This window comes from Gigantopelta aegis, chromosome 8 (assembly GCF_016097555.1).
Source record: "Gigantopelta aegis isolate Gae_Host chromosome 8, Gae_host_genome, whole genome shotgun sequence".
In the NCBI taxonomy this organism is placed as follows: Eukaryota; Metazoa; Mollusca; class Gastropoda; order Neomphalida; family Peltospiridae; genus Gigantopelta; species Gigantopelta aegis.
The window spans coordinates 49,184,659-49,204,247 of NC_054706.1; the positions used below are offsets into that span (position 1 = coordinate 49,184,659).

Sequence of the window (19,589 nt, forward strand, 5' to 3'; positions counted from 1 at the left end):
TGTATATATATATGTATATATTGGAGTGCAGTTATTATATTAAATTTATATACGTACTCTGAAGTGCAGTTAATTATTTTATTACATTATTTTAATATTTAAAGGCAATGTCCAAATTTTCCGCCATTGTCTACAAAATGCATGTTTCCAACTAATAGGCCAAGAACCTTTTTAACGATTAAAATTACATACAGGCAAACAAATATTAGTTAAGACCAGAAGACCAGAACATTTTTTTTTTCTAAACAGACTCTGTGATCAATAAACTGACGCAAATTTGTTTTAATGTCAGTGCTCTACAACCCATATATTATAGGCCTAGGCTACAGTAGACTCAGCAAACTCGGGATTACACCTTTATAGTTTCTTAAATTATAAAATAAAAGAGTCTTATTAAGAACACTCATATCCCAATTAATAATAAAATAACATGTGTAAATATGTACAAGTGGGGTTTTGACCGGGAGTCTTAAATTATATTTTCAATCATAATCTGTATTACTGGTAGATGAAAGAAAATATTTGGCTCGGAAGTGTAGTTGAAACCAAACGGAAAGCGGAAGTGGTTTTCTTTGCCGACAACATCGAAGGAAAGAACATGGTAATTCCCTGTTAAGTTTAATATTGGTGCAGAGGTTTTTATATTTTTACAAGTCGGAATATACTTCGATGTGTTTGTTTTAAGATAACGAATGCATTGTTGATTAATTTAAATAAACCCCATTCGTAATTGTAGCAGTTTGAGAATACAGCGTTGCTCCAAATATTTACTGACCAGTGTGAAACGGAGCCCAGTGGCAAAGCGGTTGCTTACGCGATCGATCCCCGTAGGTGAATCCATCTGGGCTACTTCTCGTTGTAGTCGGTGCTCCACAACTCATGTTACAAACGTTATGGTATGCAGGGGCGGATCCAGTATTGTGTAAGGGGGAAGGGTCGCACAGTTCTTAGAAGGGCAGTTTGCGTTTGTCAAAATTTAATTCAGGTGAGAGGGATGGGGTGGTGGTGAGCTCCCAGCTCTGTTGTTGGACATTGTGCATATAATTGATCGAAAGCATTGCAATATAATTGCTGCACATTTCTGTTGTCTTTTTTTGTAACTTTGTGATTTCTCTTGTCAGTGGGCTATTTCTCGTTCCAGCCAGTGCACCATGACTGGTACATCAAAGACATGTGCTATCCTGTCTATAGGATGGTGAATATAAAATATCTCTTACTGCTAATCAAAAAGAAAGCCCATGTAGTGGCAACAGCGGGTTTCCTCCCTCAATATATGTGTGGTCCTTTACCATGGGTACCAGACGTTTCGCCCCCCCCCCCCCCCCCCCAGCCAGTTCGCCCCAGTCAATTCGCCCCCAGGTCTGTTCGCCCCCAGGTCTGTTCGCCCCCAGTCAGTTCGCCCCCAAATAGGATGTCAGTTCGCCCCCATGTGCATAACCAGTTCGCCCCTACAAAGGTACCAGTTCGCCCCCAATCAGTTCGGGTCATATTGGTCATGGAACGGCCTGAGTGTAATAAAGTTCTGTTCTGATATATCCATACATGTTTGTTCTGTGTTGAATACGAATGCCAGGCTAGGCAGGTCAGGTCAGGTCATAGGGTTTTACGTGCACATTCAGAACAAGCTGTTGTAGCGCACGCCTGTCATGACAGGCCAGGCTAGGTTGGTCGTACGCGCTTTTATGGCCATTATCACGCGTTAACCTGTTAACTAATCAGTTATAGTGTTTTTATGGTTACTAATTAGTGGCCAAAAGAACCCCCGCAATAATCCCTCAATTAGAATAATGCTCGCCAGAAGAGGCCATATCGAATTGCTGTTCAAAGCCCTCTTAGTTGTTAGCCGAAGATGCATAATCAGCATCAAGGTTATGTAGCTGATTAACCATTGTTTTATTTCTTTCTTCTTAAAACAGATCATATCTGGCAGGAATGGATGTTTTAATAAATGTTGATGATGTGGTTTGTGAATTTGTGAAAAAATGTCGGTGTCTATGCTTATTCGGCACCCTACATTTAATTACATCTGGAAAAAATATAACCCCGTATTACAATTCTCATGATTCATGATCAGTCCAAATTGTGGAAGGACAACAACCCCTCCCCTCTAAGAAAAGAAACACACACAACACACACACACAGACACACTTTAACATCCTCTAAAGAAACAGTACAATAATTGTTTAAAAGTAACAAATAATTGGGGGTGAACTGACTAAAAGTTGGGGGCGAACTGACAAATATTTGGGGGTGAACAGGCAAACAGTTGGGGGCAAATCGTCTTGGGGGCGAACTGGTACATGGGGCGAACAGGTCAAACTGGGGGCGAACTGACCGGGGGTGAACTGGCTGGGGGGCGAAACATCATGGATTCCTTTACCATATGTCCAACGCCATATAAGTGTAAATAAAATGTGTTGAGTGCATCGTTAAATAAACCATTTCCTTCCTTCCTTGTGATTTCTAGACGAATGTTTTTTGTTTCAGAAATGGAATCCGAGAGCCTGCCATTAAAATGTTTGTCCCACGTTTTGTCCTGGGACCCGTCAGACCTTGTTGATGAGGCTAGAGCTAAAGTGTCCCTGTCTGCCCGGGTCAGACAGAGAGATGTCCCACGGACACTGGTGTGTCATGATATGAAGGGAGGCTATCAAGAAGATAGGTAAGGGAGACTATCTATAGTCTGTCCCACAGGGAATGCCATTTTCAATACTATGGAATTTACTAGAAGATATTTAGTTTTCAGCCAGTTGATTAGTAAATTTCCCATTTAAAAAAAAAAAAATTGTTATTTCCAAACTGAAATTATTTACAAAATACATTTTTATAGAATGATAGGATGGACTATAGAAGTCTGGTAACCAAGGGAGATAATTATAAAAGGCAGATATTTAAGTAGGCATCATAATAAGTCGAGTCGCCGGAAGTCCACACATGTGACCATGACAGGTGTGTGCTACAACAGCTTGCTCTGAATGTGTACGTTAAAATCTATGACCTGACCTGACCTACATGTAAGTCGAGAATGGTAACAAGTTCAGGTTGTTAGGAGATTACCACATCAGGGTTTGTGCCATAAAGATGTTTTTGGGTATGGCGCTATGAAACTGAATATTTACAATGTGTGAGCGCATGTTCTGAATGCAACTGCAGTCGACTATTGGCTGGTGGGGGGGGGGGGGGGGGGGGGGGTGTGTGCTCCCCCAGAAAGAAAATTGGTTAGGTTATGGGTTAGAGTTAAACAAAATCATTATTGTGTCAAAAGGTTAACTTTAAAAAAATATTATCTGCCAAAAAATTGGCTGTGGTGCCATACCCGTTTTACCCTCTGGTAGAAACCCTGCACTTAATTTTGCCAAGAAAATTAAAAGTGACAGACCCTAAATGTAGTTTTTAAACACTACAGAATATTTTTTCACTATTAGAGCCATTTTGATAATTAATATCACACATTACTTTGTTTTCATTGTTTAGATTCCAGCCAGTGCACCCTGACTGGTACATCAAAGGTTGTGGTATGTGCTATCCTGTCTATGGGATGGTACATATAAAAGATCCTTGCTGCTAATCGAAAAGAGTAGTCCATGAAGTGGTGACAGCGGAACTTTCCTCCTCAATATCTGTGTTGTCCTTTACCATAAATATGTCCAACGCCATATAACCGTAAATAAAATGTGTTAAGTGCGTGTCGTTAAATAAACCATTTAATTTAATTTCATTGTTTAGATTACCCATTTCCATACATCAGAAGTGTTTCTGGTCATCCCAGTGTTTCTAATGCCACAAAATGCATTTTTCATATTTTTCAAAATGTGCGAACCTCTGAGAAAGTTTGTTTTATTTAATGACACCACTAGAGCACATTGATATATTAATAATCAGCGATTGGATGTCAAACATTTGATAGTTCTGACATTATAGTCTTAGAGAGGAAACCCGCTACATTTTTCCATTAGTAACAAGGGAGCTTATATATGCACCAACCCACAGACAGGATAGCACATACCACAGCCTTTGATTACCAGTCATGGTGCACTGGGCCTGGCTGGAATGAGAAATAGCCCAATGGGCCCACCAACAGGGATCGATCCTAGTACCTCTGAGAAGTAACAGTTATGAAGATGAGGTCTAGTTTACATCTAACTATATTTAATTTATTTTCAGGTTCATTCAGGGCAGCACTAACCACTTAGCTTACCGTTTCTACCACTGGCAACTGATTGACACGTTCGTCTACTTCAGTCATCACTTCTGCACGATTCCACCTCCAGGCTGGATTGACGCCGCTCACAAACATGATGTACGGGTGCTAGGTACTGACGAAACCTGTTACAGTTTCTAAAGCCCCAGTCACATATACACAATTTTTGCCCCCAATGGCCAATGCTTGAAAAATCGGGGTTATTCTTGGATATGCTTAGTGAGACTCTAGGTAGCGGCTTCAGTATTCTTGTAAAGTCTGGATAGGCACCCAAACAGTTTTGATCATGTTCAAAACTGTTGGGAGTATTCTTGGAATTTTTCAATTCGTCACACATTCTTAAAGCAGTCGTGAGTGCATTGTGCATATCCGTAGGTACACTGTAGACACAGTTATGATAGTCGGGGATAATCGTGGAATTTAGCTGACCAGCAGGCCATTTCGTGCGTTTCTTGCAGACGTCGGAGTAAACTGGGAGACAGTCGTGAAGAGTCTTAGTACAGTCGTAATTTGTGGTGCGTTCCGGATAAATCGTGATGGGTCATACAGTATTCATCAAAGTTACTGTAGTGGAGGCGTACTATGTCGTAGCAGTTCGTAATGAATCGGCTTCAAGAATGTAGTGCAATCTTAGTATTAACTTACAGCAGTCGTGAGTAGTCTTAGAGAGGTCGTGAGTGAAGCCGATTTTGGCTACAATTTGGGAGCAGCTGTGGCAGAATAGGATCTGGGTTATTCGTGGCCATTCGGGGCAAAAATTCAATATATATTTACTGGAGTTTTACGTTAAATTGATTTGAATTTTAATTTTGTGATTCATTACTTACTTTTTGCAGTGACCACAGTTTGACATCCATTTTATTTCATTTCAACTTATTTTCATGCTTATGTGCAATTAAGGTTCAATCACACTGTCCTGGGCACACACCTCAGCTACCTGGACTGTCTGTCCAGGACGGTGGGTTAGTTGTTAATTGGTTAGTGGTTATTCAGAGAGAAGAGGGTTTAGTGGCCTTACACCTACCCATTGAGCAATTAAGAACTTGCTCTGGGTGGGAGCCAGTACTGGGCTGTGAACCCTGTACCTATACCAGCCTGTAGTCCGATGGCTTAACCACTGCACCACTGAGGCCCGTTTGACACCCAATAGCTGATGTATTTTTTGTGCTGGGTGTCTTTAAACATTCATTCATTCATTGTCATCTGTAGTTAACATTGGTGTAAAAGATCCATGTTTTTATTTCCATTACAGGGACTATAATCACAGAGTGGGACGAAGGTAAAGAAACCTGCAGGCAGTTCCTATGTGATAACAGTTGTATCAATCAGCTGGTCAGAAAACTTGTGGACATTGCCAAGTTTTACAAGTTCGATGGGTGGTTCATCAACATAGAAAACACAGTGGAGGTGGGTACCCATACTGAGAAACAGGTCGATTTGTTTGTTCTTTCAATTATTCATTCAGCATTCAAAATAGGCACTTTTGTCCAATTGTCCTAACACATGAGAATCAGCTTGGACAAGTAAAATGTAGCATGTACACTGAGCTTTTACTTGAATAAAACTTAACAACTTATTTGGACAAGTGTATAAATACTGATGGACAAGTAGATTTCTAAATGTAATTATTCACTGGACTAGTGAAAACGTCTGCTTAAATCTATCATTGTCATTAATCATGGATTTTTGTATGCATTAATTTTTTCATCAATTCAATTATCCAGCTAGGAAAAGTGATGACTACAGTTGGATCTAGTCTGATCTGAATACTTGGCAGCTCTTTCGACAAGAGACTACAAATATTTTAGTGTAAAATGGTTTATTTAGACTGAAAAGTTAACCCTTTTTTCTTTCTTTTTTTTAAACTTTTTTTTTAAAAATAAAATTTATTGACAAAATATATAAAACAAATATAGTAGTGTCAGGGATGGGGCCCTAGTATCACTACTTTACAATCATTTATGTTAAACATTGTACATAAGTGAATAGGAGGGGGGTGGGGGAGAGAGAGAGAGAGAGAATGAATGAATGTTAATCAAACAGTAATAATGGGTATACATGTACATGTAAAACATAGTTTTATGGGATTAACAGAGAAGCTAAAAATACTACGTCTATGAAAACATTTAATTCTGCAGAATTCTTGATAAATTACTGTTGTTTTCGTTTCAGGTTGAGCAGATTGGTAGTTTGAGACTGTTTCTCGAGAGTTTGAGTGACAAGGTACACGAAGAGATCGCACACTCCCAGGTACTGTGGTACGACAGCGTCATCGACACGGGCGAACTCAAATGGCAGGACCAACTAAACACTAAAAACAGGTGTGTGTCAGTCGTCAGGCTTTGCCATGAGCAAGATCACGGCAAGCGTAATCTGACAGACTACTGGATTAATTTGTGACAAAAACCATGTTGAGGGGGTACAAATTTATAGGTTTTACTCATATATTATCTCTTAAATTTTTTATAAATACATATACATGAAATAATATGTGAATCTATAAGTATTATTTTTGTGGGTGTTTAGAATTTTAATGATTTTTTAGATGAGTTAATGTTGATTAAAATTAGGCCAAAAATCTATAAAGTCACATTAATTTACATGTATATGTACTTACGCACATTTGTGGCCTAATGTCCACTATTTATGGCCATTGTTGGTAAAATGGTGTAATTTCTTATCAGATTAGCTGTTACAATCGGCTATCAATGCCTGAAAATTACTGCTATGTTTTGCCATTTTTGTCAAGCAAAGATTTCCAGGTATTTCTTCAGATATGAAATATTGTTCCATTTTTCTTAATTTATTTGTAGGTCTATGTTCATATGTATTTATCCATCCGTCTATCTACTTGTTATATCCCTATATTTGAAATCCATCTTTCTCTTCCCTTTGTGACAGTACATTGTATATGTACTTCTCCCTCTACATCCCAGGCCTTGTCCTCACTATCAAATGCTAGTATCTTAACATACGTTATAATAAAACACCTACTACACTACTGGCTTTGGCTGTGGGCTTGGTCTGCTTATGGTATTGTTCAGAGGTACCCAGTATAATGTCCATGTAATTGCCCTTTTTCACTCCTATTTCATTCCCATGATTCAATAGAGGATAATAAACGAGTTACCAATTATTATCAAATTTATGTCCCTCGTGAAATAATTTTCACTTGTCACGAGCTTTAGTGAGTGACAAGTGAAAATTACTTGACAAGGGACATAAATGTGATAATAACTGGTACCGAGTTTGTTATTCTATTTATTACCCCAGCTATTTGGGTTTTTTAAAGCATATATTTTCGATATAGCCTACATCGGCTACATGTCCATGTATACAGAAACGACGTAAGCTACTTTATTGTTCTGGGAATTGCTTTAACTTTGTATTTTATTCACGATTCACAGATAATTATCAAAACCCAAAGTTCTATATATTCTGTAAAAGAAAATCTATAATGAATTGCATTAAACTACCATCTTATTACAAGTTTAACACTGAAACCAGAAAGACATAAACGCAAATGCTTTAAACTATGTGATGTCATTGTGTGTGCTTTGCCAAATCGTGATGACGTCATATTTAGTACTGACAAGGTGATTGGTCTGTTGGGTGTCAAATCGTCCAATAGTAGTCTACGTTAAACCAATGCATGATAATTTCTCAGTGAGAAATGATGATTTTTATTTTCCCCGTTATGAGTGCCTGCTGGGGTAATAAAGACATATATTTATTATTCCTTTCTATAATATTAACATGTAAACTGAATCTTTGACTTATTTTAAGGGAGTTCTTCAATTCATGTGATGGAATCTTTCTCAACTATGCGTGGGATGAAGAACATTTGACAAAAACCGCTGAAATAGCCGACTTGACTGACCGTCGGCTGGAGGTATACGTTGGAGCCGATGTGTTTGGACGCTGCCGTCCAGGGAGGGGAGGTTACAACACAAAAGAGGTGAGGTACATCTATTTATTACCCATATGGTTAAAATATCTTGATACATATCAAAGCCAAGTGAGACTTAACATTTCGACATCACACAATGACATCATCGACTGGCACAATACAACCTTGCAGGAATGTCAACCAAACGATTTGAGTGATATAAATTAAGATCGGCTATGGGTAATAGATAGAATATTAAACTCGCTACCATTTTGTATCATGTTTATGTCTCCTGTGAAATAATGTTCATTGTCAGTTATTTCATGATACAAAATGGAAACTTGTTAAATAGTCTATAAATATATTATTATACATATTGAACATACATTACTTCCAGACATCAGTATTACAGAGATGGTAAGCCATGAAACGGGTGAGGCTGACATAGAAAAATGTTTTGGGTAACATTTTCTCCTAATGCTAGGTTACTATATTCACATGGGTTACCAGCCTCTTTGTTTATTACTTACAAAAACCCAAAATATGTTGACTCAATCTGCATATTGAAAATTCTATTTATTAATTTGTATCATATTTTGTTTATAGGCACTGAGAATGATAAGAAAAGAAAACATGTCTGCTGCCATATTTGCTCCAGGATGGGTGCACGAGACACAAGATGTGAAGGAATTCACCACAAACCAAAATAGGTATGTCTCCACAACAAGTAAGTTATAATACATTCTTTACATGGCAGTCTTTGATTGGTACGGTACTTCAGCTCACTATTTTTCTCTTCTAAAACTTTTTTGTTTTTTTTAAATTTACTTTTGCAATGTTCTTGGCATACACAAAGCTCTGGATAAAATATGGACAACTTGCCAAGTGTATGATAGATGAGTTTATACTCTTCTAAACAATCTGCTCAGGAAATAGTATGTGGATGTATGATAGATGAGTTTATACTGCATGTATGCATATATATATATGAAAAAGACAAAAAAATAAGACAGATATTTTATTCAACAATGCACTCAACACATTTTAATTACAGTTATACGACATGGTTAAAATTCGGCCACTTGCTGTTATATTGAATCAAGAAGAAATGTTTTATTTAACAATGCACTCAGCAAATTTTAATTACAGTTCTACGACATGGTTAAAAGTCGGCCACTTGCTGTTATATTGAATCAAGAAGAAATGTTTTATTTATACAATGCACTCAGCACATTTTTAATTACAGTTATACGACATGGTTAAAAGTCGGCCACTTGCTGTTATATTGAATCAAGAAGAAATGTTTTATTTAACAATGCACTCAGCAAATTTTAATTACAGTTATACGACATGGTTAAAAGTCGGCCACTTGCTGTTATATTGAATCAAGAAGAAATGTTTTATTTAACAATGCACTCAGCAAATTTTAATTACAGTTCTACGACATGGTTAAAAGTCGGCCACTTGCTGTTATATTGAATCAAGAAGAAATGTTTTATTTAACAATGCACTCAGCACATTTTAATTACAGTTATACGACATGGTTAAAAGTCGGCCACTTGCTGTTATATTGAATCAAGAAGAAATGTTTTATTTAACAATGCACTCAGCAAATTTTAATTGCAGTTATATGACATGGTTAAAAGTCGGCCACTTGCTGTTATATTGAATCAAGAAGAAATGTTTTATTTAACAATGCACTCAGCACATTTTAATTACAGTTATACGACATGGTTAAAAGTCAGCCACTTGCTGTTATATTGAATCAAGAAGAAATGTTTTATTTAACAATGCACTCAGCACATTTTAACTACGGTTATATGGTGTTGGACATTGGTTAGGGATGGCCAATATATTTAGAGAGGAAACCTGCTGCCACCACATCCTGGACTACTCTTTTTTTTATTAGGTAGCAGTAAGGTGTCTTTTATAAGCACAGGATAATACATACTACGACCTTTGTTACACCAGTCATGGAGCACTGGCTGGAACAAGAAATAGCCTAATGGGCCCACCAACGGGGATCGATCCTAAACCAACCGTGCATCATGCGAGTGTTGTACACTGGGCTCCCGCCCCATGTTAAATCAATAGAAAATAATAATTCTCTTCAAGTTGGAAAACAGATATGAAAAGCTAATTAGATTTGTGTTTAAAGGTGCAGACCCTAGTTTCAGCCGGTGAAAATTAACACTAAGTTTAGTTAATCTACAAACGTGCAACACATTTAGATATGGTTATAACTGAGAGAAGCTGAAGTCTTGTGATGTTTACAACGGGGAAATACTGTCCAAAAATATATACCCGAGCTCGATAACCATTACTTTTTAGATGAACATGTGTTTTTATAATTATAAAAAAATGCATTTGGGGGAATTACAAGAACGTGGATGACCACAACCACTTCAGGTGTACAAAAGTAAATATTCTAAATAATAAAAATGTAAATTCTTCTAATTTAAATTATCAGAAATGTCTTTAATTGTGAAGAATATGTTTTAGTGTTTAAAGACTAGGGTCTGTCAGTTTACGGTATTATCATACAGATGTGTTACAAATTTAAGTGATTCTGATAATAATAGCTCTGTTTGTTTCATTTTCTCATATTAATCTTGCAGGTTTTGGAACGAATTGCGGCCATTCTGTTATCCCCATCCAATAAGTTATCTCCCTTTAGTAACATCATTTTGCCAGGGATATGGAACGAAATACTTCCTGCATGGAAAGGTAAGTAATATACATGTACACTAATGGAAAGAAATAAGGGAACAGATAAACAGGAACAGCCGATGCAATTATTGACTGAAACCAAAATGTTCATTCACAGTTTCAGGTTAGCCATTTTACTGGCATTCAGTTCCACAGTACTGACATTCATTCTTGCATTATATCTCTGTATTAGATATGAGCATAATTACTCTAATAGTGAATTAAATTGGGTCTCAAATGTGTTTCCATATTACTTTCTATCAGTATAGTTTTAGTTGAATTCATGCCGATTTTATGACTGTTTTTCTTAAACGCAGGTGTTTAAGCACTGTAAATGTTTATTATTACATATATGTGAGGTATTAACAAACAGGCTTTTTTAATTCGGTCCACATGTGTTTGTAACAGTAATTGTGTGGTTGTGAAATGTATCAAATTCCTAGAAAAAGAAAGTAGAACAAACTGACACATGCAGTTTTTTTTTATGCCTAAAATTACATTTTATAGATATTTTCTTGTTTAGAATGTCAGTGATATTTGTTGTCTTTCTAATGTTTGCATTAGACCAAACCAGGTTTTACCTCCCAATAATTTTGTACATAATAACGAAATATAAACAAAAAATATCTATTATGAAGTAAAATTAAAAATGTCCTTTACAAACATTAGTACATGAAAACAAACACATTGGATATACGAGCACAGGTATTCTAAATAAGAACATTTATTTAATACATAGAAGATATTTCATTTTTTTGTCATATATGATTTATATCTCATCGAGTGAAGTTTGCTATCATATCTCATGAGTGTGATATGATTACAAACTTCACGAGATGAGATATAAATCATATTTGATAATAAAAAAAACATGAAATTTTCTATTTATTATATAACTTTTGGCAATTTACCTTTATTTTTAAAATGCCAGCAGCAAAATAGTTCTGGCTTTCTTACAGTGAAGACAACACTTTCTACAGTGACGATAACACATTTTAGAGTGAAATAGTGAAATTTTCACTCTAAAATGTGTTATCGTGACCGAGTGACTGATAACACTTTATTTCACTGATATTTTAAGATATTTTGCTAAATGTTATATAATAAATGTATGTAATTTTAGTCACCAAAATGACAATTAATGGCTGCAAACTCGGGACAGGCTCTTTAACATCATATTCCTCCTTTACATCACATCTGTGATGAGCCATTCTTCGTAGTGCGTTACAACAATTTCATTCCCTATTTCCAGCCGGTTGGTGTTTCTCCTTGGTTCAACTTGAGCCTGCAGCAGGTTCAGCCGTGGGACAGTGACACCAATGACGAAACCTCGGTCTCCAAGAGCCAAGTGTATGAGGAAGAGGCGTACCTAGGGGGAACGTGTCTACACATCCAGGGACAGTTCACGGATGATGCTAGAGACTTACACTTCAAGTAAACAGCAGTTTGAGGAGACTGTCTTTGAGTTTGATGTCACTGTAACATATTTTGACTGGTAGAATACTAATGACTTATCCAGTCACATGTTAATAGGGTCTCCATGAGTACCTGAGTACTCAGGCATGGGCCAAGTCTCGTAAGACTCGAGTCCGTTCACAGGACTCGAGTGCCCATGCAAGGAAGAGCACTCTCATTTAATTATATTTTTTTTATATCATTTTGCCATGTGCTTGCAGCTGGTTACATTAGGCAATATAATAAAAGTAAAGTTTCTGTTTAAAAACCACAAGTTTAAAATCTCAACGTTTCGACAACGAATTGTTGACATCATCAGGAGAAAACTAAACATGAAAACAGGAGTTCAGCGTTTAAAACCAGTAGGATAAAAACAGTTCAAGTAAAACACCGGAGTTAAAAGATTAATGTATGGAATGCAATACAAAGACATGATTTGGCATCCATGTTCAGCACTGGAATTAAGATACAATATGCTATTTTACTTTATTCCTTAGTCTCAGTATCATCTAGTATAAGTGTCAGGTACTCGGATCAGGGTCAAGTTTGACCCTCGATTACTCGCGTCCAATATTTTGGACTTATGGAGGCCCTACATGTTAACTACATTTTCTTGGTTAGAATATGTCAATGTGTGTACATACAAGATGTTTCTCATTGTCCAAGTAGCCCAAACTGGATTTTACATTCTAATAATTTTGTATGTATGAACAAAATATATGTTAGAAAGAAAAATAAAGTTGGAGCTGGTAAAACATTATGAAAAGAAGAAGTACTTTGGATATTCAGACATTGGTATTCTAAACAAGAATATAGGTATTTAACATTTAATTGTTGTAGTTAATAAGAATCTGTTAGTTGAAAATAATTTTTTACTGGCAACAAACTGAAGACAGTCTTTTTGAAAGCTTATATATACACCAGGGCCCCCGTTCCATGAAGCGATCTTAGTGCTACGATCACCTTAAGTACATACGGTAGCTGTGCACTAAAGGTGATCTTAGGGCTAAGATTGATTCGTGGAACGGGGGCCCTGGAAATTAATAGAGCACCATGCATCTAGTCTTGACCATATGGCTTATTCTTCGCAAGTGTTAATCAGAATACCAAATTGTTCGACATCCAATAGCCAGTGATTAATAAATCAATGGGCTCTAGTGGTGTCTTTACACAACATTGATTCCTTCTGTGTTCAGGTTGTTTGACATGGACGTGGATGTACACCAGACTCTGCTGGTCTCGTATACGTATCGGCAGCTCGCCGGCTCACACTGCAGGTTTGTCGTGCGTCTCGAGCTGCACCAGGAGACGGAGACACGACACATCCTGCTGACCGACGGCCGTGTGGAGAGGGACGGGCAGCCCGAGAAGAAGAAACAGAAGAACGAAGACGTCGAGATTTTATGCATGGAGAGAGAGTCGGCTGCCAAACACTTTGGAATAATTCCCGAAACAGAGAACTACTGGAGGATTCGGTAATTATTTTTCATACAGAACAACCATATGCATTCAGAATTAAATTTCATGAAGAAGTCACTTTTCAGAAGTTAAAAGTCATTTTATGCTTTGCTAGTATGAAAATTGGAATTTTGAAGATACAGTGCAAGCAAACTCATAAACCTGGGACTGCACCAGCATTTATAATATATGGGGAGAGATACACACACAAAACCACATATCAGTTGTTTTGCCATGTTATTTATTGCACAAGTTTATAGTACGGAAGAATATTATACCACAAGACTGCGTAGTGGTTGAGTGGTATAATATTCTTGTGCACTATAAACGAGTGCAATAAATAACATGGCAAAACAAATGGTATGTGGTTCTGTATTTATTACATACCACCTTTCTATATTATGATTAACAAAAGTTTCATTAAATAACACAACTTACTTTGTCTGGAAAGTGGTTGAATTTTATGGAATTGACAGAAGGCTGAGCGTCCTGGCTAGGAACATGACGCCATTCCTGACTATGGACTTGACGTCATTTGAGATTTTGTGTCACACGTGTGTTCAATAATAAAAAAAAAATGTATTGCATGGTCAGAATTGTCTTTATTACTATAGCAAGATTAAATGGGTATGTAATACAAATGTTTCTTAATAAAGACCCATCACTTACAGAATAAATTACATTCATCACATAAAGTATTGTAGTGTAAAGTGTACTTTGATGAAAAGGGATTCCATATACTGTAGAATACTTTATTTTCGCGGGATCAAATTTTCGCGATTTAATGAAAATGGGTCAATTCGCGAACATTTATTTTCGCGAATCTCCCAACGCCCATCAATAAAAAAACGAAGTACAGATGTCAATAATTTTGTTTTAAAAACGGAACTTAGTTTTGCTGGTTATGCTAATCTGTAGAACTAATCCTACATGTACACACGAGTGCTATACACATAAAACAATAGCTTTCCTGCTTTAACCAATCAAGACTTTATTATTTACAGAAAGTGCTTACCGCGTACAGTTTTTTGTTAATCCTTATAATTGTTATAAAAACTAAAACCGAAAACAAACGAAACGAAATTTGAAGGCACAAGCTACTAGTACTCAGTAACTTAAGTTTGATTGAAACAATATTTATTGCCATCTAAATACTAGTTCAAAACGGTTTGTGATTGGCTAACAGGCCAAAAATAAAAATAAAATTATGAAACATCTGAACATAGCCCAGTCCGAATTTTTTCACTTCCACATTTTTAATATACTGTGATAATGCATGTTTACTTCCGTCGTTGAACACGTGTAGACTCTGTCCGATGAACTGATCGCTAGCACATGCGAAGGAAAACAGCATAAAGCTTTTTGTGTTTTGTGGTTTGTTCCATGACAGGAGGGAGCACCGCTTTGTTACTACTAGCCTCGTACATCGGAAACTAATGTGGTATAGTTGAACGAGACTACATTTTTTTTTTTTTGGTCGGCCTTTATAAAAAGTTTATTTTCGCGTGGAATATATTTTCACGAATTTCATTCACACGCGAAAAACGCGAAAATAAATTCCACGCGAAAATAAAGTATTATACAGTAGTATCTACATGTAATTGCTTTAAAATAACAAATCCTATAAGGTTTCCAGCAGTCAAATGTCAAAAGCCCAACAAGTCTGACACCCCAGGGACAGCCTCTAACAACATACATTATCCATCAGTTTCTTGTAATATCTCTTGTGTATATATTGTTTTTATATGAAATTTTCTGTTTTTCAAGTTTATTATGATTATGAATGCGTTTCCGGATATATTATACAATGTTTATGTGTATTTTTTAGGTATTTTCTTGTGGAATCCTCCCTCGTTTCAAACTGGACACTGGATACAGTCAAACTACTTCTACATCAACAAGATGGCAAAGGAGATTGTTCTTTCCTTGTGGGCCAAATACAGGTTTAGTAGCATCGGTTTCTCTTACCATTAAACATGATATTGAATACTTGTTTAATGAAAGCTCAGCACATTGTGTAATCAGCTGTTGTTAGGTACATGTATGTAAAATAATTTATGTAAACAATGAGAGAAGAAACATTTATATGTGTTAAGCACACTAGTGTGGTATATACACGTACTTACATGTATGTAATAACTATAACTGAACTTAAAATACTGTAACTGAAGATATATTTCTCAAAAGAACTTAAACAGATATGTCAGTGTTTTGTCACATTGAAGTTCTCCAAAGACAAGACTTTAATGTACTAAATGTTTTTTCCTACCATAAGCTGGTTTGGCATTAACAAAATAAAAAAAAATTAAACATTTTTTTTATTTTTTTTATACAGAATTAATTATTAATGCGGTTCTTCTTTCACTCCCACTACCCCAAAAACACCCCCAAAAACACCCCCCCCCCCCCAAAAAAAAATACCCCCGTCCTAAAAAAAACAAAAAAACCACACCAAAAAATAACAGCACCTATTACAATTATTTAAGTGTATTAATTCTGTTTTATATTTAAAATGCAAATGTTGATGCCTTCACTTCCTTAAAAAAACAATTAACACCTATATTTCACTTAAGTATCTACTTGTACTTCATCAAGGTGAGAATAATCAGGGCTTCTAGATTATGGTAGCCCCACTCCCATGGCTAGTGATATTCAACGTTGGGCTAGTAAATAACTACTATTGCCATGCCAGACAGGGCTTCTAGATTATGGTAGCCCCACTCCCATGGCTAGTGATATTCAATGTTGGGCTAGTAAATAACTACTACTGCCATGCTCGACGGGTAGTGAAATTTGACAAATGCTGCAGTTAAGTATATTTTGTAAATACAGTGGACTCTGTCTAAACCGGACTCACTTCGTACCGTCGAAATAGTCCGGTTTACATAGAGGACCGGTTTAGACAGAGTTCATCCAGAATTATGGTTCTTGAATGATTAACAACTCGCGATCAACAATGACATTTGAACCCAAGGATGGTTGGAAAACAGTCATTACAAGCCAGACTTGCAATCGATTATTTCGCAGACATAAAAATTTACTTCAAGGGACATTTCCGAGTTTGCTGCAATTTTTAAGATGTTATCGACTAACAGACTTTTTAACGATTGTAATTACATATCAAATATATTTTTCTGCATAAAATATTAGTGGCTGCATATTAAACGTGTTTATGGTCGTTCCAATATTTGTACTAGGTTAAATTTCATTTTATGTCCTAAAACATTATTAAATTTATTCGTACATATGAAATTATTTGAATACAAAATCCAGATCTAATGGCCTACCGCAATAAGAGTAAACTTCACACGAGTGCGATTACATTTTGTATTTGATCTTGTGACGGCGTCCTGATTATTTGGCAATTGATGATCATTGTTCAACTAATTAAGCAGCCCGTCGTTCAGTCAAATCCCAATCCGGTGTAGACAGAGATAATTAATGCATGAACGGTTCTTTCGTTCTTGATTTTTGATCCGGAGTCCGGATTAGGCAGAGATTTATACCTAAGAGATAAACGGTAGCTGGACGGGACTTTAGAAATGGACCGGTTTACGCAGAGATCCGGATTACACAGGATCCGGTTTAGACAGAGTCCACTGTATGAATATCCTGCCCCCTCCCCCACCACCACCACCCAATGTTAGTGTTTTTAAGCTCTATCTTTAGGTGACATATCCTATTACAATGTATTACTATTAATTAGTAAAATTGTATTAACTTAAAGTAAAGTAGGGTTAGTGAATTTTTAATCGTGGCTAGTGAATTTTAAAAATCACTGATCTCATGGCTAGTGTATTTTAAAAATCACTGATCCCATGGCTAGTGAATTTTAAAAATCACTGATCCCATGGCTAGTGGATTTTAAAAATCACTGATCCCATGGCTAGTGAATTTTAAAAATCACTGATCCCATGGCTAGTGGATTTTAAAAATCACTGATCCCATGGCTAGTGGATTTTAAAAATCACTGATCCCATGGCTAGTGGATTTTAAAAATCACTGATCCCATGGCTAGTGGATTTTAAAAATCACTGATCCCATGGCTAGTGGATTTTAAAAATCACTGATCCCATGGCTAGTGGATTTTAAAAATCACTGATCCCATGGCTAGTGTATTTTTATAAACATTCTAGAAGCTCTGGAATAACACAATTATAAACAACATTCTTTGATCATTTCAGATTTTACCATCAGACTGCACGCTACAGAACTATCCACAGGTAACCGAGCTGACTTGTACTAAGTGTCCTGACCTTTCTGACACGCCCTCTACAGATAACAGTAAATACAGAGTGAAGTGGACCTGCTCCAGTACATCAGATGTCCAGTATTACAACCTATACACCTCCACTTCAAGTCAGTCCCGGCTGCTACGTGGACACACGACTGTAGAAATGTATGTTCTCGACACGGGTACCACGGAAACTGATTTCACGGTGTCGGTTCAACCAGTAACGACAGTTGGGGTTGCCGTCCCGCTGAATAACTGCTCAACGTGTGTTGTTTCTACTCAATCTTTATGAGAGTCAGAAGTAGAACTCATAGCTGACCACAGGGTTTTAGCTGTTGCTCGTCAAATCTCCACAAGTTAAAGTTTGTTTTGTTTAATGACACCACTAGAGCACATGGATGTATTAATCATCGGCTATTGGATGTTAAATATTTAGTACCGTTTGACATATGCATGGTCTTAGAAGGAAACCCGCTTGTCAGAAAGGAAACCTGCTACATTTTTCCATTAGTAGCAAGGGATCTTTTATAAGCAACGTCCCACAAACAGGATAGCACATACCACAGCCTTTGATATACCATTCGTGGTGCACTGGCTGGAACGAGAAATCAAATCATCAAAATGCGAATTAAAGTTGGAATTTGGCGAATATATTTCATTACCAATTCGTCAAAAAAGTTGATTCGAAAATTGTCTGTTGCTTAGAGATGTACTGCCATTTTTGTTGTTTGGTTAAATAAACTTGAATTTGGCAACATATTTCCATATCAAATTTGCCAAATTGCTAATATTTTATGGGCTTCGATCAGCCTAAACCCTGTGGTCATCATTATATTTGTTCACTTGTATAAAAGCAGACGGGGACTATCCTGAGTTTTGGGGGATTGTTAAGATGATTTATCCTGCAGCCACACTTGGCCAGTTATGATGACCGATTAAAGCAAAGTCATAAAAGTATACAGTGAAACCCCTCTAAACCGGACACCCTTGGACCAAGACAATTGTCTGGTATTAAGAGGGATCTGGTTTAGAGAGGTTATGTTCTGTACTGGTTTTTAAAATTCTGGTTTACAGAGGGTCAGGTCTTGAGAGGTTTTACTCTACTAGCAGATTATAAATTTTTACGTCACTCATGTCATGTCTACATTATAAAATCACTCATTTGATCTCTAGATCATCGTACAATGTAGCTGATATAACAATATAATAGCTTTCCTCCTTAATTTTTATGGTCTGCAGAATAAAGATGATAAACTAGTTAATGACATAGGATGTCGGCTTTATCCTATTCAGGCTGAATGAGAAATTTCCCATTCTTACCTTCACAGAATAAAACCGATATCCTGTGTCATTAACTAGTTATTCTCTATATCGACCAACAGAGACTATTTTTAACTACTGTAATTAAAAAAATTAATATATTTTTCTTAATAAAATTTAAAATATTAGTGGTTGTATATTGAATGTTTTTCTGATCGTTCTAGTATTTGCACTAGATCAACCTTCATTTTATTTCTTATTGTAAACTGATGGCGAGTGTGGTCTGTATTGTGATTGGTTAATTACATTCTTTTTCGGGATCAAATAAAAATAACATCCAGAAAGCTAATGGCGTCATTAGAAAGTGATGTCATTAACAATTG

General features: G+C 36.5%; 1 protein-coding gene across 1 annotated transcript; it reads left to right on the top strand.

Annotated features, from left to right (window-relative positions):
- The first annotated feature begins 552 nt into the window (after positions 1-552).
- LOC121378984 (cytosolic endo-beta-N-acetylglucosaminidase-like) lies at positions 553-19,341 on the top strand. Its single transcript, XM_041507412.1, has 12 exons — positions 553-601; positions 2,488-2,662; positions 4,165-4,313; positions 5,454-5,608; positions 6,374-6,522; positions 7,988-8,159; positions 8,697-8,800; positions 10,709-10,817; positions 12,052-12,233; positions 13,451-13,729; positions 15,541-15,655; positions 17,897-19,341. The coding sequence occupies exons 2-12, from the start codon at positions 2,490-2,492 to the stop codon at positions 18,236-18,238; spliced, it is 1,929 nt and encodes a 642-aa protein (XP_041363346.1). The 5' UTR covers positions 553-601; positions 2,488-2,489; the 3' UTR covers positions 18,239-19,341.
- The last annotated feature ends 248 nt before the right edge of the window (positions 19,342-19,589 follow it).